We start from the raw sequence: 22,915 nt of genomic DNA, 5'->3' as shown, positions 1-22,915 counted from the left end.
GAAGGAGCCTCAGTGTCCATTGAAAGATGAATGGATAAAGAAGATGTGGTCTATGTATAACAATGGAATATTCCTCAGCCATTAGAAATGACAAATACCCACCATTTGCTTCGACATGGATGGAACTGGAGGGTATTATGCTGAGTGAAATAATCGGAGAAGGCCAAACATATGGTCTCATTCATTTGGGGAATATAAAAAATAGTGAAAGGGAATAAATGGGAAAATAGAGAAAGTGAGTGGGAAATATTAGAGAGGCAGACAGAACATGAGAGACTTCTAACTCTGGGAAATGAACAAGGGGTGGTAGAAAGGGAGGTGGGCGGGAGGGTTGTGGTGACTGGAGGATGGACACTGAGGGGATACTTGATGGGATGAGCACTGGTTGTTCTGGTTGTTATGCTATATGTTGGCAATTTGAACTCCAATAAAAACAAAAAAATTGGGCAGCCCAGGTAGCCCAGCGGTTTAGGGCCGCCTGCAGCCCAAGGTGTGATCCTGGAGAACCTGGGTCAAGTCCCACGTCGGGGTCCCCACATGTAGACTGCTTCTCCCTCTGCCTGTGTTTCTGCCTTTCACTCTCTTTATGAATAAATAAATAAATATTAAAAGAAGAAAGAAAAATATAAAAGTACACTTATTTTGATGAGCACTTATTAATGTATAGAATTGTTGAATCGACATAATATACCACTGAATAACACTAAATGTTAATTATTCTTCAAATAAATATATACATACTTAAATAGTGGAGAATTGACATAAAGCATGGAAGGAAATGCATTAGCTGTTGGAATATGTCAGGCTTTTGAAAATTGTGGAGGTAAAATCAACTACAACTGAAATAGGATACCTATTACTTGGTTAACTGATGCTCTGGAAAAGTAACCAAAAGATGTAAGTAATAATTGCCATTTGAAGGCTAAACCTAAAATCCAGAGGGGCTTCTTGGGAATGGTTCAACTCCTTCAGTAGGAGGCCAGAGGAAACTGAGGCCAAGGCCAAAGACCTAATAGAATAAGTAATAGAACTCCAAAGAAGCTAAAGCCAACCAAGGAAGATATGTTATGCCACGGCCCTGGCTAAGGAAGAGGAGGGCTGTGTGTACATGGGATGGGAATACCTGGTTTTGTAACCCTGAATTTCCTGTACTCTTAAATGTTTAATCCTCTAAATATACTAAATAGTCTCACTCTCTTTTAATTTTTTTCTTTTCTTTTTTATTTTTAAAGATTTTATTTATTCATGAGAGACAGAGAGAGGCACAGACATAGGCAGAGGGAGAAGCAGGCTCCTCACAGGGACCCCAATACAGGACTCTATCTTGGAAGCCTGGGATCACACCTTGAGCCAAAGACAGACGCTTAACTGCTGAGCCACCCAGGTGTCCCTCTCTCTTTTTAATACCGAGAAATCCCCCTTCATCAGAGGTTATAAAGAGGCTTCTATCCTACAGGACAACAGGTGCTTCTCTGTCTTATATCACCATTTCCTCTCTTGGCCATTAGGCGGATGAATCAGATTATTTTAAAGTATATATAACTCAGGCAGGAGATTCTGGGTATGATAAAAGAAGAAAAGACATACTCCAAAAAGCTGCCGCATCTGACCTGGTTTTACCAGTAGGAGCTGGTTGAGTACATGTGGGACTGAGGGAGTTTGAATTAAGTAGGCTAAAATATAATAAAGAACAGTTTATTAATTTGGAAGCAATTTCCTGGGACAAAGTATTTTTCAGTATAGCAATCACCCAGAAGATGGCCTAAACTTGCTACTTGGATGTCTCCTAGAAACATGGGAATCTAGGTCTACATAAGGAAACACAATCTCCCCAAATAGTCTAAATGAAGATAAGTACATAAAGACAACTTAAAAAGTTAATCTCTCATATATAATTGACTCCCTAAAGCAAAAATAACATATTACAAAGTTTATAATGGAAGTGGATTAGTCAGGGTTCCTGTCCTGGGGGGAGGCCGGATCCTGGGCTCCTGTGTTCCCTGTGCTCTGGGGCCTGCGCTGTTGGATTCGCGCTCCCGCCCCGCAGCCCCCTCCGCGGAGCCGCCCCCGAGTCCCCCCCCCCCCCCCCCCCCCCCCCCCCGCCAGCGGCTCCGGGTCCCGCCGTGCGCGCTGCAGCCCTTAGGGAGCTCGGCGCACTCTCCCGGGGCGCAGGTGTCTGTTAGTGTCCCCGGGAGCCCGAGGGCATCCCCGCCCTCCTGGGTCCTGCTCCACCTCCCTGCGAGCCCCTTTCCCCCCCGGGAAGGTCGGTGCAGCTCCTGCTCCTCCGGGACGGGGCTCTCCTGTCCTGGGGACACTCGCCCCGGCCTCAGCCCGGCTCCTCGCGGGGCCCCTCCCCCTTGGAGCTTTTTTAATTTATTTCTTTTCCCCGTCTTCCTACCTGATAGAAGCGTGAACTCTTCTCTCTGTAGCATTCCAGCTGTTTCTCTTCAAATCTCAGGCCAAATTTGTAGGTTTTCAGGATGATTTGAAGGTTATCTAGGTAATTTGGTGGGGACAGGTGACTTGGGGACCCTACTCTTCTGCCATCTTGCTCCACCTCCTCTGTGTGTTTCTTTTAACTCAGAAATTTGACATTTATAGCACAAGATCTCTGAGGAAGTAAAGAGGATAATAATAATTTGTGCATCTTAAAATACCTCTCATACCTTAAGCATAATACATAATTCTTATGTATTCTAAGTTCTCTTCAGGGACGCCTGGGTGGCCCAGCAGTTGAGTGTCTGCCTTTGGCTCAGGGTGTGAAACTTTGGGGATCGGGTCTCATTCAGGCTCCCTGTGAGGAGCCTGCTTCCCTCTCTGCCTTTGTCTCTGTGTGTCTCATGAAGAAATAAATAAAAATCTTTAATTAAACATTTTTTAAAAAATTAAAAAGCTCTCTTCAAATCCAGGGAAATGTTATACTTACAAAATTTATGCATTCTGATTTTTGTCTTTCTTCATTTTCTAACTGCTCCATCTCAGAAGTTAATGTGACATACTTGGTTAAAAAGCAAATCAGCGGTAGGGTTAGACAACAGATGAAACTGCTTAGGAGATGCCTGCAAACTTTCCTGCCTGAGGTCTTTTTTCTGGCATCTCCATTCTTACTGACTCCCGAGTTAAATATATAGCATTCTGTGCTCATTAGATGTCAGAAAAGATGTGAGCACTTTCCTATTGGAAAAGAGCATGGAAGGCACACAGGAAACTCAGATCCTTAGGAGATATTGAGGCGTTCTATACTTGCAGCTCCTAGTCTAGATATATTGCAAAGGCATAGAAAATTTAAAAAAAAAAAAAAAAAAAAAAAAAGCTTTGCTTGTTTCTAGTAAATGGATCTTTACCACGTTGTTTTCAGGTAATGTGTCATTAGCTGAATTAAGTCATCAGCATATTGATTATATATGCTATAAGCTTCAACAGTCGTTGATTTACTTTTTCACCCTGCATATGTCACTGCGTCTCTCTTGTCCCTGTCCTGTCCCTGTGTTAGTCGTTGAAGATGTAAGAGATAGATAAGAAAGAAAAGAGGATTAAGATGAAATTTATGAGTCTGAAGTCACTTGCATATGCTATAGGTAATTAAATATAGTTGAAGGAGATTGAAGAACTTGAAGCAAGGATAAAATAAATTTTATTTGCACAGGATAAAATAAATGATAAAACCGAGGTTTTTTAAGAATATGATAAAAGATACAATTAATTTTTGCCTCAGGCATATAATGATGAGTAACATATGTATATGAAGAAAAAGAACATTTAATTAGCTATTGTTCTATGAAAGCATTGTAGGATACATAGAATATATAAAAGTTCTAGTGGGAACTGAAACCAATTTCCATATGATATATGCTGTTATCTAGGAATAGAGACTTCTCTTTAAAATATAAAATATTTCACTTTAGAGCACATCATATATAAAAAAATAGCACTATGTAAGCACAATATATGGGATGCCTCGGTATCTCAGTGGTTAAGCATCTGCCTTCAGCTCGAGGTGAGTCCCAGGATCGAGTCCCACGTCAGGCTCCCTGCATGGAGCCTGCTTCTCCCTCTGCCTGTGTCTCTCATGAATAAACAAATAAAATCTTTTTATTTAAAAAGCACAAAAGATACAACATGACAGCTACAAAATTATAAAAATTTGTTTCTCTTGAAATAAAAATGTAAAAAAAAGAAATAAAAATGTAAGAAAATATTTCTGTGTAAGAGAAATTAACTTCCATACACGAGATTTCCAAGAAGTAAATATAAATCATCTGCTTTCTGAGACTCTTTGTTTCATATGTAGGTAAGACTTTTATTTGCTTTTCATTTTGGAGATTCCTTTTCTTTCTTTTTCATTGCTTGAACTAAATGACTTTTCTTGGTACATAAGTAGAATGACAGTCATGATCCTCAGCTCCCCCCTAAAATAATTCTAAATGAGCCTCTTTTTAATTCCTGTATCTGTGTCTATGAACTTCAAAATTCAAAGTATTTCCACTTATTTTCCTCATAATTTGGGCTAGATTTTGTGCTGCAGGTTCTGTTTCTAAAATCTTCTATGGGGATGCCTGGGTGGCTCAGTGGTTGAGCATCTGCCTTTGGCCCAGGGCATGATCCTGGAGTCCCAGGATCGAGTCCCACATCAGGCTCCCTGCATGGAGCCTGCTTCTCTCTGCCTATATCTCTGCCTCTCTCTCTCTGTGTCTCTCATGAATAAATAAATAAAATCTAAAAAAATAAAAAAAAATGAAATCTTCTATACGTTTTCTCTGTTCCTTGGATTCTTCAGTATTCTGACAAAGGGCATCATTTTCTTACTTTATTATTATTTTTATTTATATTTATTTATTTTATTATTTATTTTTTCTTTTAATAACAAATTTATTTTTTATTGGTGTTCAATTTGCCAACATACAGTATAACACCCAGTGCTCATCCCATCAAGTGCCCCCCTTCAGTGCCTGTAAACACATTTCAGGGGCGCTTGGGTGGCTCAGTGTTTGAGTGTCTGCCTTTGGATCAGGTCGTGATCCCGGAGTCCTGGGATCAAGTCCCACATCAGGCTTCCCGCAGAGAGCTTGCTTCTCCCTCTGCTTTTGTCTCTACCTCTCTCCTCTATGTCTCTCATGAATAAATAAATAAAATCTTTAAAAATAAAAAAACTACATTTCTGCCATTTCATAGTATTTGAAGGAATGTTGGAACCATATATGCATTACACCTTTTTTTTCATTGTATAGTTTTTAAAAATGATAACATTGTATGATTAAATAGCTAGGCAATATTGCCTTTTTCTTGTGGGAATAACATGGAAAACCATTTTAGAAAGTAAGTTGTTAATATGTGTAAATTGACTTATGTATCCCCGTTTTTGGCTTACCAATTGCATTTCTAAAAATTCCATATAAACATATAATAATAAACATAGTCTAAAAATGTGGAGGTGTACTCAATGCAGCTATTAATTAAAGAAAAAATGTAAACCCTTCAATAGTAAGGAAAAAAAATAATAAATTGTGGATTTTTTTGAGACTACTAAATCATAATAGAAAAGCTCACAATAATATAAGTAAAAAAGATAATATAGAATTGTATATGTACCACGACAGCAAAAGCAATATAACTATACCATCTTAGAAAAACTTGGCATTACATTAAAAAAAAAGTAACTGGATTTTAAAAATTGTTTTTATTTTTATTAAGTCATTTTAGTAAACTTCCTTTCCATGTGTCTTTCGTTCCTCTTATATTATTTCTGCTTTGTTTTTGCAGGATTTGCCTATTATCTCTTTGTTGTATAGAATAGCATATTTAGCTATTTTACTGTATTTAATAAACTACATTGGCAGTAATTTGTTGTGTATAGTAGTTATTTATTTTTTTCCACAGAAATTCTTTTCCATATTGTGGAGGCCGAGAAAATTAAGGCCATTCCACCTCAAGTTTAGCATTAGCACAAGTACAGCCATCTTAGGCCCCTGTGAATAAGAGCTGAACTTTACAGGAAAAACTGCAGAATGTCCTCGGCAGGGAATCCCATATCAGAAAGACAGCAGAGCTCAGAATGCCCTCAGCAGAGAATCCCATATCAAATCTTAAGAAACTCCCCCACTCTTTCCCCCATACTGGAATGGAAAAAAATTCCTCCACCCCTTCTGAAAATCCTCTAGACCAGCCCATAAAAAACCAAGCAGTAACTCACTTTGGGGTCCAAGCCCCTGCTCTGCTGTGTGGAGTATACTTGGACCCAAGCTCAAGCTTGTAAATAAACCCTCATGTACTTGCATCGGTGTCGACTCCTTGGTGGTTTCTCGGACAGCAATATTACCCTTAAGTAAGTTTTAAATTTGTCTCTGCATTTTTATAGTAGTTCTTTGTAAATTTTGTATGACTTTTTAAATTAATTAATTTTACTTTTTTACTTTAACTAGTGTAGTAAGAGGGATCTTTTTTTTTTTTATTGGAGTTCAATTTGCCAACATATAGCATATCACCCAGTGCTCATCCCATCAAGTACCCCCCTCAGTGCCCGTCAGACTCCACATCCAGCATGATGCCCAATGTGAATTGGTTGAATTCACAACCCTGAGGTCAAGACTTGAGCTGAGATCAAGTGTCAGACACTTAACTGTCTGGGCCGCTCTGTTACTTTCCTTATTTCATATCTGGTTTTCTTTTCATTTTTTTTTACAGTTTATTTTATTAAATGTAATCTTATTTGTGTCATGGATGCCAAATTTCATTTAAATACATTTATGTTCTGATGTGGGTTTTTTTTCCCTTGTCAAGCTTTACTGGGTATAAAGAAATAAAGCTTCTATAAACATGAGGTTGCCTGTACAACTTCTCACCTTGCATATTATAAATGAAAGCTTGTGCTTCTTAACATGTCCCATTAGGTTCCCAAAACTTCCTCCATTAGTGAGTGTGTTATTCATATTTGAAAATTCTGGAAGGCAAATTCAACTAGTCTTTTATGCCTTTTATTTCTCATAAACTGAATATTCATTATTTCAGCTGCTACCAAGATGTTTACAGGGTATAAAGTGCACAAAGTATTTTTTGGAAAGGCATCACTGATCACTGATTTACTCAGAAAATTTTCCTGATTTTTTTCATTCTTATGTGTGCAGCCTTTTAATCTTCAAATTAGTCTTTGGAAGTAGACACAAGTCTAAATTTTCTCTTGTAGACTGTCAATGTTATTTTAATACAAAGATGAATTTTAAGCGAGCCTCAGGTTTTTTATTTTATTTTATTTTTTTTTTGTCGTAAGCTTCAATGACATGAAAGCCCACACAGTATGAGTACTTTTTATTTTCATTGATGTTTTGATGATTCCTTTTGCCTTGTGGGAGTCATAATAAAAAATGAGTAAGATTATAGATTAAATCAGTTTTTCGGGGATCTCTGGGTGGCTCAGTGGTTTAGTGCCTGCCTTTGGCCCAGGGCATGATCCTGAAGTTCAGGATCATAAAGATTTTAAAATCTTTTAAAAAAATCAATTTTTCTATACCTGTACAATTCTGCTAAAATACTTGAGACTGACAATTGACATATTTCACTCTCTTTGGACAGAGACAGAAAGAATGATACACACTTTCTTTCACTTTCACTCAATTATTAAAATTCTTTCAAGAGAATGGGAATAAATAATATGTGAATTGATCAACTTTTTTTTAAAAGATTTTATTTATTTATTCATGAGAGACACAGAGAGAGAGAGAGAGAGAGAGAGAGGCAGAGACACAGGTAGAGGGAGAGGCAGGCTCCATGCAGGGAGCCTGACGTGGGACTCAATCCCAGGTCTCTAGGATCACACCCTGGGCCGAAGGTGACGCTAAACCGGTGAGCCATCAGGGCTGCCCTGAATTGATTAACTTAATAGAAGCTTACTTGTTTCATTGCTTTCACAATAAAGTCATAATTTACATTACAAATGTAATCAACATATCACAATTCTGAATTATATTTATGTTTTTCATAATATAAATAAGTTGATATAGTGAAACTTGTCCATTCTCTGGTTTAAACTAATGAGGAAATGGCTATATATTATATGTTATTTCCAAGTTTGTTATATATATATATATATATATGTTTATATATATAATATGTATATATAAGACATGATATATAACTTATATATGTTATTGTGTGTGTATAATACACAATATGTGTGAAAATGTAGAAATAAAGTTATGTTTCATCTTTTATGGGAATATATATTATAACACAATTCTTCACAGAGGGTGAGATGAATATCATTTCAGGTAAGCTAGGGAATGTAGGTAACATTTCAGTTGAGCTTTTAAGAATAATATACCAGAGAAATATATATTACAGAGTGAAATGGTTTGTGAATGAAAGTGGATGGCATGGATGAAGAAGAGCAAAGAGTTTCTGTAAACATAGGATCTTGGATTCATGCAAAAAATGCTTGGGAAGAATGAAACACTCTTGTGACTGGAATATGTTAGCTTCTTACAGGATTCTGTGGTTTTACTTCTCCTTTACTACTACTCCTGTATTATGTACAAGTATCCCAAAACTTAGAACAAACAATCCATGCGCTAAGAACAGCCACTAAGCATACTTAGGAGTCATGTATTTTTTGAAACTAAAACATTTCTCATCACCAGTGTTCTCAAGGCCCCTTTCACATCTTTGTTTCTCAGAGTATAGATAATGGGGTTTAAGACTGGGGTGACTATGGTGTAGAAAAGAGAAACAAACTTTCCCTGGTTTTTTGAGCTACTTTTGGCTGGCTGAAGGTACATAAAGATGATGGTTCCATAAAAAATGATGACCACAATCAGGTGGGAAGAACAAGTCCCAAAGGCCTTCCGGCGCCCTGCTGCTGATTTTATCCTCAGCACAGTTTTTGTTATAAAGCCATAGGAGACTAGGATGAGTGACACAGGGACAATTAGAAAAATCACACTGGCCACAAAGAGTTCTATTTCATTGATTGTTGTGTCCACACAGGCCAGTTTGATGAGCACAGGAACCTCGCAGAAAATGTGGTCCAGTTTGCGATGACCACAAAGGGGCAGCTGCACAGTAAGGGAGCATTGAATTAAGGAGGTGATAAGACCACTGAGCCATGCTATGATGGCCAGGGAAGCACAAAGCTGAGGATGCATAATAGTTGTGTATTGCAGAGGCCGGCAGACAGCAGCATATCGATCATAAGCCATGACTGCCAAAAGAATACATTCAGAGGATCCCAACCCCATAGCCACATAGAGCTGGGCCACACATCCACCATAGCTCATGTTTTTTTCTTTTTTATTCATGGTAACCAGCAACTGTGGGGCAACGCTGGTGGTAAAGCAGATGTCCACACAAGAGAGATTGCTAAGGAAAAAGTACATTGGAGTGTGGAGTATGGGGGCTAAATAAGACACCAAAATGATGGCAGTGTTCCCCAGAATGTTCAAGATGTAGAAAAGCAAAATTATGACAAAAAGGATCCTTTCTAGTTGGGGATCATCTGCGAATCCCAGCAGAAGAAATCCCTTTTCAGAACTGTTGTTGCTTTCCTCCATTGTCCTGTAGATTTCAATTTATAAAAGGCTTAATATTCTGAAGAAAGAAGATGATAAGGTGAACAGTGGTAAATTGTGGTGTTTCTAATATGATTATCTTCCTTTTATAACATTCAGCCATATTGTAAAGACTGATAACACTTTTCTCAGTGTATGATAACACTTTTCTCAATTTTCTTTGACAGAAATACCTCCTTTGTCATTTCCTTCAGCACATTTCACTCCTTCAAATGGGAACAACACTCATCCATCTACAATGGATTGTAGCAATGGATGGTAACACCATCACAATACCCTCACTCGTTTACTGCCATAGCCTAAGAGGGTAATTATATGCCCTCAACTTTTCTTGGAGAAATATCTTTATAAACTTAGTGATATTTATTTATAAGGCTCTATCAGTTTTGGTTTATTCCTCCTTAAACATTCTGCCATCACATATTTTAAAATTATACAATGGCAGACAGATATGGAGGAAGCATGAAGAAAATTAGCACTTAGGTGTCTTTGGAGAGAATCTGGGTTAGTTATTGGTAGTGATGGTACATCTCAGGCATGAAAAGGACTTTGAAATGATATGTAAAAAAAAAAAACAAACTGCTGAAAAGATGATCTTAGAGAGAAGAGAGAGCACATGAAAACCGAATTACCATCAACTTGGCCCAATCATTGTTTTAAACACTGGAATTATGTTGACACAGAGTTTGAGCTGGTGATATTTTCTAACTAAACGACCATACAGCAATCTTACATACACATATTACTTTATGGCTTCTCTTCACTTCCCACCTCCATCTCTTCACTCATCTCATTTACAGTTATTTTAAAATACATTTTGTGATTATTGTAGCTTACTTTTCAAGCGCTTTTGGGTAAGTTTGAGAAGTGGTTACCTTTGCTGTCTTCACTGAAAGTATTTCCAATTAAAAAAAAAAGAAACAAAACAAAATGAAAACCTTCAGATCTTTTCTTTTTAAAAACCAAATATTACCCACCTGGGTGCCACCCCCCCCCCAACAAGATAATGGGTGAGATGGAGTAGTAGGACCCTGGGATTGTGCCAGGAGCACAACCAGATAACTATTAGATGATCCTACTACATACCCTAGAAGTTGACTTTAAAACTAACAGAAAAAATTCAACAGCTGAAGGAGAGAAGAGACCACATTGAAGGAGGTAGGGAATGCAGAGACGTGGGTTATGACAGGAATGAATCATGAGTGCTGTGGAAGTGAAGGAATCATGGTCATGGGGAAGGGTGAGAGAGAGGAAAACACAGGGGAATGCATAAGAAGAACATTTTCCCAAAACCATCAGCTTGGAAAACAAGAGGGTCTGGTTTTCAAGAGTTCTTGCAGGAAGTAGGATTTAAAGCCTGGAGGGTTTTTTCCCCCATTTTTAAAAATTTTTTTATTTATTTATGATAGTCACACACACAGAGAGAGAGGCAGAGACATAGGCAGAGGGAGAAGCAGGCTCCATGCACCGGGAGCCCGACGTGGGATTCGATCTCGGGTCTCCAGGATCGCGCTCAGGGCCAAAGGCAGGTGCCAAACCACTGCGCTACCCAGGGATCCCCCTTTCCCCCATTTTTTAAAAATTGGAGTTCAGGGATCCCTGGGTGGCGCAGCGGTTTGGCGCCTGCCTTTGGCCCAGGGCGCGATCCTGGAGACCCGGGATCGAATCCCACGTCGGGCTCCCGGTGCATGGAGCCTGCTTCTCCCTCTGCCTGTGTCTCTGCCTCTCTCTCTCTCTCTGTGACTATCATAAATAAATAAAAATTAAAAAAAAAATTGGAGTTCAATTTGCCAACATATAGCATAACACCCAGTGCTCATCCCCCCAAGTGTCCCCCTCAGGGACCGTCACCCAGTCATCCCAATCCCCTGCCCACCTCTCTTTCCACTACCCCTTGTCTGTTTCCCAGAGTTAGGAATCTCTCATGTTCTGTCACCCTCACTGATATTTTCACTCATTTTCTCTCCTTTACCCTTTATTCCCTTTGACTATTTTGTATATTCCACAAATGAATGAGACCATATAATGTTCTTCTCTGATTGACTTACTTCATTCAGCATAATATCCTCCAGTTCAATCCACGTTAAAGCAAAAGGTAGGTATTGGTCGTTTCTAATGGCTGAGTAATATTCCATTGTATACATAGACCACATCTTCTTCATCCATTCATCTTTCGATCGACACTGAGGCTCCTTCCACAGTTTACCTATTGTGGACATTGCTGCTATAAACATCGGGGTGCAGGTGTCCCGGCGTTTCATTGCATCTGTATCTTTGGGGTAAATCCCCAGCAATGCAATTGCTGGGTCATAGGGCAGGTCTATTTTTAACTCTTTGAGGAACCTCCAGAGTTTTCCAGAGTGGCTGCACCAGTTCACATTCCCACCAACAGTGCAAGAGGGTTCCCTTTTCTCTGCATCCTCTCCAACATTTCTGGTTTCCTGCCTTGTTAATTTTCCCCTTTCTCACTGGCGTGAGGTGGTATCTCAATGTGGTTTTGATTTGTATTTCCCTGATGGCAAGTGATGCAAAGCGTTTTCTCATGTGCATGTTGGCCATGTCTATGTCTTCCTCTGTGAGATTTCTGTTCATGTCTTTTGCCCATATCATGATTAGATTGTTTATTTGCTGTTGAGTTTAATAAGTTCTTTATAGATCTTGGATACTAGCCCTTTATCTGATAGGTCATTTACAAATATCTTTTCCCATTCTGTAGGTTGTCTTTGAGTTTTGTTGACTGTTTCTTTGGCTGCGTAGAAGCTTTTAATCTTGATGAAGTCCCAATAATTCATTTTTGCTTTTGTTTCCATTGCCTTTATGGATGTATCTTGCAAAAAGTTTCTGTGGCCAAGTTCAAAAAGGGTGTTGCCTGTGTTCTCCTCTAGGATTTTGATGGAATCTTGTCTCACATTTAGATCTTTCATCCATTTTGAGTTTATCTTTGTGTAGGGGGCAAGAGAGTGGTCTAGTTTCATTCTTCTGCATGTGGATGTCCAACTTTCCCAGCACCATTTATTGAAGAGACTGTCTTTTTTTCTAGTGGATAGTCTTTCCTGCTTTGTCAAATATTAGTTGGCCATAAAGATGAGGGTCTACTTCTGGATTCTCTATTCTGTTCCATTGATCTATGTGTCTGTTTTTGTGCCAGTACCACACTGTCTTGATGACCACAGCTTTGTAGTACAACCTGAAATCTGGCATTGTGATGCCCCCAGCTATGGTTTTCTTTTTTAACATTCCCCTGGCTATTCGGGGTGTTTTCTGATTCCACACAAATCTTAAGGTGACTTGTTCCAACTGTGAAGAAAGTCCATGGTATTTGATAGGGATTGCATTAAACGTGTACATTGCCCTGGGCAACATTGACATTTTCACAATATTAATTCTTCCAATCCATGAGCATGGAATATTTTTCCATCTCTTTGTGTCTTCCTCTATCTCTTTCAGAAGTGTTTCTGTAGGTTTTAGGGTATAGATCCTTTACCTCTTTGGTGAGGTTTATTCCTAGGTATCTTATGCTTTTGGGTGCAATTGTAAATGGGATTGACTCCTTAATTTCTCTTTCTTCAGTCTCATTGTTAGTGTATAGAAGTGCCACTGACTTCTGGGCATTGATTTTGTATCCTGCCACACTGCGAAATTGCTGTATGAGTTCTAGCAATCTTGGGGTGGAGTCTTTTGGGTTTTCTCTGTAGAGTAAAGAGGAAGAGTTTGACTTCTTCTTTGCCCATTTGAATACCTTTTATTTCTTTTTTGTTGTCTGATTGCTGAGGACAGGACTTCCAGTACTATGTTGAATAGCAGTGATGAGAGTGGACATTCCTGTGTTGTTCCTGATCTTAGGGGAAAGGCTCCCAGTGTTCCCATTGAGAATGATATTTGTTGTGGAAAGCCTAGATTTTTAAAGGTCAGCAAGCTTGGCTGGAATAGAGCTCAGGAGGGTACTGCTCTGCTCCAGAAGAGAAGGCAGACAAACACCTCGGGGCACACAGCATGGAGAATAGTGATCTGAAGAATGTCTGGGGACACACAGGGGAAGATTGTTTGCTCTTTTCCCAGAGTGTTCAGGAAGATGTTTCTCCAGGAACAAAACTGCTGTCATTTCCCTCTCCCTCAGCATAAATACAGAGCCACATGTGGGAAGCAGTGCAGTGCTCACATCAGATGCCTGACTTGGGTACACTAGGCCCAATGTCCCTGTGTTCTTAGCAAGTTTGCCTTAGTCCCAGCAATGTGGGCCCTGAAAAGACCAGTATAAACCCCTGTCCATACCATGTCTCCTGACCAGAGGACTCTGCAGGCCTCAATTCTGATGGAAGTGGTGTCAGGTCTCATTTCACATGCAGACCAGACCACATCTACTTAAAACTAACCACATTAAGGCCAGGAACCAAACAGTGCCCACAATGACTAGCTTGAAGGTTAGGGCAGCCACAACACAACAACATAACACACAGTACACACCAGAGATTCACTAAAGCACCAGATCCTGGACACTACATAAACTCTTCTTCATAAAGCCATTACTCTCAGGAACAGGAGATATAATTGGTTTTTCTAACACAGAAAAGAGGGTATAGACTTAGGTAAAATGTCAAGATGGAGGAACTTATCCAAAATGAAAGAACAATATAAGGCCACAGCCAGAGACCTATTAAAACCAGGTACAAGTAACATGCCTGATGTATAGTTTAAAGCAAAAATCATAAAGATACTCTCTGGGCTTGTGAAAAGTAGACATTAGGTAGATCCTTACCACAGAGATAAAAGAGCTAAAAAAGAATCAATTAGTGATAAGGTATGCAAAAATGAGATTGGAAACAGTTTCCATGCCATGAACAGTAGGCTGGAGGAAACAGAGGAACAAATTAATGATATAGAAGACAAAATGGAAAATAATAAAGCTGAACAAAAGACATAAAGAGAAATTATGCAATATGAGTATAGATTTAGGGAATTCAGGGACTCCACTAAATATAATAATTTTCATATTATGTTCCTATGTTCATAGGAATTCCAGAAGAAGAAGAAGAGAGAAAAGGGGTAGAAAATGTATTTTTTTCCCACTAAACATAATAACTTTCATATTATGTTCCTATGTTCATAAGAATTCCAGAAGAAGAAGAAGAGAGAAAAGAGGCAGAAAATGTATTTTAGGAAATAATAGTTGAAAACTTCCCTAACCTGTGGAAGGAAATAGACACTCACATATTGGAGCCACAGAGAAGTCCCAACAATATCAACGAAAGCAGGCCAATACCAATCATATTGTTGTTGTTGTTGTTTTAATTTTTAAAATTTTTAAAATTTATTTTTTTATTGGAGTTCAATTAACCAACATATAGCATAACACCCACTGCTCATCCCGCCAAGTGCCCCCCTCAGTGCCCATCACCCAGTCACCACAACCCCCCGCCCACCTCCCCTACCACTACCCATTGTTCATTTCCCAGAGTTAGGTGTCTCTCATGTTCTATAACCCTCACTGATATTTTCACTCATTTTCTCTCTTTTCCCTTTATTCCCTTTCACTAATGTTTATATTACCCAAATGAATGAGATCATATCATTTTTGTTTGTCCTTTTCCAATTGACTTATTTCACTCAGCATAATACCAGGCATATTGTAATTACATTTGCAAAATATAGTGCTAAAGAAAAAATCTTCAAAGCAGCAAGACAAAAGAAATCCTTAAATTACAAAGGAAGCCCCATAGGTCTATCTGGAGATTTTCAACAGAAACTTGGCAAACCACAAGAGAGGGGCATGATATATTCAAAGTGCTGAATGGGAAAAAAGCTATAGCTAGGAATACTCCATCCAGCAAGGATAACATTCAGATTAGAAACAGAGGTAAAGTTACTCATACAATCAAAAACCAAATGTTATTCTTTTTTGAAATATTTTAATGCTGCCTATAGTTACCTGTCATTTATTAGTTTGTTTAAAAATTTACTTTCAACACACTATGCTTTAGTTATACTATTTGAAAAATAAAGTCATACATAAATTTTAAAAATAACATTTTTATACTATCTTCATCCAAATGTGATCACTGTTAACTGCTGACTATACTAGGAGAAACAACTTGGTAATGCTAAAAGACCTACTTTAATCCTGAAATTCATACCTGTCATCTGTATGTTAACAAAAATCCCCATATTTATTATTTACAATGGGTATAAATATTAAATATGTGGTCATTAAATTAAACTATCATAATTTCTTAAAGTAAATATTTATTATCTTGGATACATTACTACATACTGTTTATAATTATTTACTATATACACCAAATCTTGTTTTTTATTTTCCTATAAAAAAAGATTAAACAAATACAGCAAAGAAAAATTCTCTTATTTTCAAACAGGATACGCTTACATCCTGTGGTGAAAAGAAGTTAGGAAGCAAACGTTACCTAACAATTCTTTTGTTTCATGTGGTTGAAGTAGGTTACTGTTTATTACTATAATTGATATTATTATTTTATGTATATGGCATATATTATATATTTTATTACTAAAATTGATAATATTGCAAAACTTTATTAATTTTAATTTTATTATTTATTTATTTTTTTTCTCTCTTCTTTTTAGTAAGGCTGGCTAATGGTTTATCTATCTTATTAATTCTTTCAAAGAACCAACTCCTGGTTTTGTTGATTTGTTTCACAGTTCTTCTGGTCTCTCGATTCGTTAAGTTCTGCTCGAATCTTAATTAACTCTCTCCTTCTGCTGGGTGTAGGATCTATTTGCTGTTTTTTCTCAAGCTCCTATAAGTGTAGGGTTAAGCTTCTGTATTGAGTTTTTTACATTTTTGAGGGATGCTTGTATTGCGATGTCTTTCCCCCTCAGGACTTGCTTTTGGCTGTATGCCAAAGATTTTCACAGTTGTATCTCCATTCTCATTAGTGTCCTTGAATCTTTAATTCCTCTCTAATTTCCTGGTTGACTCTTTATCTTTAGCAGGATGGTCCTTAATATCCACGTGTTTGAAATCCTTCCAAACTTCTTGCGATTTAGTTCTAATTTCAAAGCATTATGGTCTGAAAAATATGCAGGGGACGATCCTAATCTTTGGTATCGGTTCAGACCTGATTTGGTGACCCAATATGTGGGTCTATTCTGGAGAAAGTTCCATGTGCACTTGAGAGAATGTGTATTCAGTTTCATTTGGATGTAAAGTTCTACAGATATCTGTGAAATCCATCTGGTCCAGTGTACCATTTAAAGCTTTTGTTTCTTGGAGATGTTGTGGGCTTAGAAGACCATATGGGAATAGAATGTGCACATTCAAGTTTTCAAGTATAGTGTATTATTATCTAAGTGTGGTCTTAACTTTGGTTTAATGGATTGATATAGTTTGGCAGCTCCACATTTGGGCATATTATTGAGGAATTGTTTAAGTCCTCTTTTGTTTGATAGATCCTTTAATTATGAATATAGTGTCCCTCTTCATCTCTTACGACAGTCCTTCGGTAAATTTTAGTTTATCTGATATAAGGATGGCTACCCCTGCTTTCTTTTGAGGACCATTGGAATGGTACATGTTTCTCCAACCTTTATTTTCAGGCTGTCGGTGTCCTTATGTCTAAAATGAGTCTTTGTAGACAGCAAATAGATGGGTCCTGCTTTTTTATCCAGTTTGAAACCCTGTGTCTTTTGATGGGGTCATTAAACCTATTCACGTTGAGAGTTACTATTGAGAGACATGAATTTAAGTGTCATCATGATACCTATTCAAAGTCCCTTGTTTTTGTGGATTGTTACCATTGGACTTCCCATCTTTCTATTACAGATCCCTCTTAATGTCCTGCGAACTGTTTGGAGGTCACATATTCTTTCAGTTGCTGCCCTCTCTTGAACTCTTTATGTCTCCTTCTATTCTGAATGAAAGCCTTGATGGAGTACAGTACTCTGCTGGCATGTTCTTCTCATTTGGGGACCCTGAATATATCCTGCCCCAGACTTTCTGGGTCCTACACGTCTCTGTGGAGGGTCTGCTGTTAATCTAATATTTCTCTTCATATAAGTCGAGATCTCTTGTCTCTTGCTTGCTTTAAGGATCTTCTGTTTATCTTTGGAATTTGCAAGTTTCACTATTAAATGTTGAGTGTGTTGAGGCAGTTCTTATTGATCTTTACGGGTGATCTAGCTATTGCCTGCTCTGAATGGCCTGTTTCCTCGGTCCCCAAATTAGGGAAGTTCTCAGGTCTGATTTGTTCAATACACTTCTGGACCTCTGTCCCTTTCTGACGCCCTCAGGAACTTCTCCAATAAAAACGTATATTTTTCCTTCTTGAGGCCATCATTTATTTCCGGCTTAAACCATCCTCATGATATTTTCATTGTTTTTCTCTTTTTCCTTTCCTCAGTTTCCTTTCTTGTCCATCTTACTTCTCTTCTATGACACGGCTCAGTCACTCATTTTTCTAGCCCTTGTTAAGCCTCGTCGTTAGGGCCTCTAGTTTGGACGGCAATCTCTTTTAATTGTTTTTAATTTCTGCCTGATTAGATCTATCTTCTGCAGTCATGAAGTCCTTTGAATACTTTATGCTTTACTAGAGCCAACATGTAGCTTTATAATTATGCTTCTGGGTGGCTTTCTACATTGAATTGTAATCCAAATTTTGAACTCTGTGTGGAAGACGGCTTGTTTCTTTTCTGATGTCTTTCTTTTTTGGACCAGGGAGAGGAGTTGAGGGAATGTAGACACAGAAAAGGTGGACGAAAGCGATGAGCTTGGGAGGAAAGATAAGAAAGGGAAGGTAGAGGCGAGATGAGACAGAAAGGAGGGGTGAGAGGTGAAAAGGACGTAAAAGTGAGGTTTTCCTTCTAGTCATTTGTCATGGCAAGTGGCCAAAAAACGTTGTACTGATCACTCACCAACTCTTTTCAGTGTTTGTATTTGTGCTATAGTATTTACCAGCTGTTCTCTCTTTTAATCTCAGGCCGAATTCATAGATTTTCATGGGTGATTTGAAATGTTCTCTAGGTAGGCGTGACAAGATGGTGGTGAGTAGGTCGCCCACATCACCTGTTCCCACCGATTACCTAATAACCTTCAATCATCCATGAAAATCGATGAAGTTGGGCCTGAGTATTTAAGAGGACCAGGCTTGAATGCTCACAGTGATAAAGTTCATGCTTCTATCTAAGGTAGAAAGACGGGAAAAATAAATTAAAGAACAAAGGCAGCCAAGGGGGAGGTGCCCCGCGAAGGACCAGCTGAGGCTTTGGGCGAGTGTCCTCAGGCCAGGAGAGCCCCGTCCGCGGAGAAACAGGAGCTGCCCAACCTTCCGCGGGCTGAAAGGGCTCGGCAGGAGTTAGAGCGGAACTCCAGAGGGGCTGGGATTCCCTCGGGCCTCCCTGGGGACATCTAACAGACACCTGGCTGTCCCCGGGAGAGTGCGCCGAGCTCCCTAAGGGCTGCAGGCGCGCACGGCGGGAACCGGAGTAACTCGGGGGGGGGGGGGCGGGGGACAGATCCGGGGGGCCTCCGGTGATGGGGGCTGCGGCTGGGATCAGCTTCGGGGGCTGGGGGCGGGTTCGCGGGAGGGGGCTGCGGGGCGGGAGCAGCTCGCGGTTGGCTCGGGGCGGCTCCGGAGGGGGCTGCGGGGCGGAGCGTGAATCCAACCGGCGTATTTGGCCTGATCACATGCGCGCCAAGGACACAGCCCAGTATCCAGGCCTCCCCACGGTACAGTGCAGAGGCCGGGAGGCCCAGGACAGCAAGACTCTCGCTGCCACCGAGGTGAGCAGATCAGCGGCCCCGCCCCGGAGCCTCCAGGCCCTGCAGACCGAGAGCTCGCCCTCGTTACTGCGGGAGCTGACCAGGTCTCCAGAGCTGGCCTCCGCCACTGGGGTTGTTCCTCCTGGGGTCCTCATGGGGTAACAACCCCGCCTGCCCCTTCACCCGGCAGGGGGGCAGAGCACTCCCGCCAAGCGCTAACATCCCCACAACCTGAAAATCAGCACAACAGGCCCGCGCCCTCCAGAAGACCAGCTAGAGGGACAGGGGAAAAACAATAATTATCAACCAAGCAGCAGCTGGAAGTTCCAGGGGAAGTCCAGGACTTACAGTATAGAGAATCAGAGGATACTCCCTAGTTTTTTTTTTCTTTTTTGCTTTTGATTTTCTTCTTACCCCCCCACCTTTTTTTTTTTCTTTTTGGTTCTTTTGTTCTTCTCTCTTTTTCCCATTTCCCAATACAACTTGTTTTTTGGCCACTCTGCACAGAGCAAAATGACTAGAAGGAAAACCTCACCTCAAAAGAAGGAATCAGATACATCCTCGTCTCCCCCCCACAGAGTTACAAAATTTGGATTAACCCATTCAGTTGTCAGAAGCCAGTTCAGAAGCTATTATTATAAGCTACTGGTGCCTCTAGAAAAAAGACATAAAGAGACTCAAGAGACTTCGATGATCTGCAGAATTTAGATCTAATCATGGCAGAAATTAAAAATCAATGTTAAATGAGATGGCCGTCCAACACTAGAGGTCGCTCACGCCAAGGGTTAACAGAGCGTGGAAGAACAAGTGAGTGACATAGAAGACAAGTTGATGTCAACGAGGGAAACTGAGGAAAAAGAGACATTAAAAGATCATGAGGGTAGATTAAATGGAAGATAAATGACAACCATTGGAAGAAAAATCTACGTTTAAATGGGGTTCCAGAGGGTGTCGGAAATGGACAGTAGGTCTAGAATATATATTTGAACAATCATAGCTGAAACTTTCCTAATATGGGAAGGGCAACAGTCTTCAATCCGGGAAAATTAGAGAGAGTCGCTCCACTAAAATCAATAAACCTTCAACACCTCGACACTTTAATAATGAAACCTGCAATTCCGCAAATAAATAGAAGATCACGTAAAGCAGCAGAGACAAGAGATCCCTACCTTATATGGGGAAATATCATATTAAACACCAGACCTCATCCACGAAGACCTTGCAGGCCAAAGGGGCCTGGAAAGAGATTTCTGTCCCTAAATGAGAAAAACATGCACCCAAGAATAATGTATCCCAGCAAGGCTCTCAATTCAGACTAGAATGAGATAAGAGCTTCCATGATTGAGAGGAACTGATAGAATATGTGACCACCAAACTACTTCCTCTGCGAGACATTTTAGGGGAATCTTCAAATTCCTCTCTAAGAAGAAGTCCAATGGAACATCCACAAAAACAGGGACTGAATAGGCATGATGATGACACTATCTCATAATCTTTTCAATAGTAACCTGATCCTGAATGGGCTTAATGGCCCCATCAAAAGGCGCAGGGTGCATAACTGGATAAAAAAGCAGGACCCTATTCTATTTGCTGTCTACAAGAGACTCCTTTTAGCAGAAGGACACCTACAGCCCTGAAATCAAAGTTGGAGAAACATGTACCATTTCCTATGGTCCCTCACAAATAAAGCAGGGTAGCCATCCCTTATGTCAGATAAACTAACATTTTACCCCCAAGACTGTATGAGAGATGAAGAGGTGACACTATATCATACTTAATGGATCTATTCAACAAGAGGACTTAACAATCCTCATATATATGCCCCGAATGTGAGCGCTGCCAAATATATCAAATCAAATTAGCACCAAAGTTAGACAATCTTGATAAGTAATACACTTATAAGGTGACTTCAATTTGGTGCTGGCTAACACTCGATAGGTCTTCTAAGTGCACATCTGTCCAAAGAATCAGAGCTTCAAATGATCACTGGACCCATATGGGAATTTCACAGTATCTATCTACAGAACTTTACATCCAAACGCAAATTGAATACACATTCTTTCTCCAGTGCACATTGAACTTTCTCTATGCCTAGACCACAATACTGGGTCACAAATCCGGTCTTAACAATACCAAAGTTGGGATCATCCCGTGCAATATTCTCAGACCATAATGCCTGGCATTTAGAATTAATCACAAAAGAAGTTTGAAAAGGACTTCAAACAACGTGGAGGTTAAGGACCATCCTGCTGAAAGATGAAGGGTCAACCAGAAATTAAGGAATAATTCAAAAATATTCATGTAAACTATGAGAATGAAGATACACCATGTAAAAATCTTTTGTGATCATCAAAGCAGTCCTAGATGTGAAATTACATCGCATCAACGTCCATCCAACACGAAAGAACTCAAATACAAAACTAACCTTACACCTAGGGAGCTAGAGAAAAAAACTCAAATAGATCCTACAACACCCAGCAGAAGAAGAGAGTTTAATAAAGATTCCGAGCAGAACGGCAATGAAATCGAGACCAGAAGAACTGTGGACAGCTCAACAAAACCAGGAGTTGGTTTCGTTAAAGAATTAATAAAGATACATCACGAACACCATTAGCCAGCCTATTAAAAGGAAGAGAAAGAAACTCAATTAATCATAATGAGAAAGGAGAGATCACTACCAACAACCAAGGAAATACCAACTATTTTAAAAACATATTATGAACAGCTATAAGCCAAAAATTAGGCAATCTATAATAATGGACGCATTCTTGGAAAGCCACAAACCACCGAAACTGTAACAGGAAGAAATAGACAACTTGAACAGGCCAATCACGGGGAGTAAATTAAAGCATCATCAAAACCTCCCAAGACACAAAGCCCAGGGCCATATGGTTCCCAGGGGAATTCGAATCAAACTTTAAAATAAGAAACCATACCTTTTACTAAAGCTGTTTGAAAATAGAAGGATGGAAACTTCCACATTTTGTTCTATGAGTCCACATCACACCTTCATTCCAAAACCAGACAAAGACCCCACCAAAAAGACAATATATACATTCAAATCTGATGAACATGGATGCAAAAATTCTCAACAGAACCTACTAATCGGATCCAACAGTACATTAAAGAAGATTATTAACCTTGAACCAAGTAGGATTTATTCCGGGATGCAAGGTGGTTCAACACTTGTAATACAATCAATGTGATTCACGCATATCAGCAAGAGAAAACCAAGAACCAATATCCTCTCAATAGATTCAGAGAAAGCATTTGACAAAATAACGCATGCTTCCTGACTCAAACTCTTCAGAGTGTAGGGATGAGGGAACATTCCTCAACATCTTTAAGAGCCTCTATGAAAAGACCGCAAGCAAATATCATTCCTTCAATGGGAAAGCACTGGGATCGTGTTTCCCCTAAAGGATCACGGAGTGACAAGACAGGGATGTCCACTGTAACCACTGCTATTCAACTACTACTAGAATCCTAGCCTTAGCAATCAATAACAAAAAGCAATTAAAGGCTTCAAATTGGCAAAGAAGGATTCAAAACCTCCCTCTTCGCGTGACCGATAACTCTACCTAGAAAACGACCAAAAGCCCACCCAAGATTTCTAGAAACTCAT

The 22,915-nt window shown here is 39.5% G+C and overlaps 1 protein-coding gene across 1 annotated transcript; it reads right to left on the bottom strand.

Annotated features, from left to right (window-relative positions):
* Positions 1–8,591: 8,591 nt before the first annotated feature.
* LOC119876962 (olfactory receptor 2G6) lies at positions 8,592–9,751 on the bottom strand. Its single transcript, XM_038556366.1, has one exon. It carries the CDS (start codon positions 9,537–9,539, stop codon positions 8,592–8,594), a length of 948 nt encoding a protein of 315 aa, XP_038412294.1. The 5' UTR covers positions 9,540–9,751.
* Between the last annotated feature and the right edge of the window lie 13,164 nt (positions 9,752–22,915).

Source organism: Canis lupus, chromosome 14 (assembly GCF_011100685.1).
Source record: "Canis lupus familiaris isolate Mischka breed German Shepherd chromosome 14, alternate assembly UU_Cfam_GSD_1.0, whole genome shotgun sequence".
NCBI lineage: Eukaryota > Metazoa > Chordata > Mammalia > Carnivora > Canidae > Canis > Canis lupus.
The sequence above is the reverse complement of the archived record's forward strand: the minus strand, read 5'-3'. Positions and strand labels throughout refer to the sequence as shown.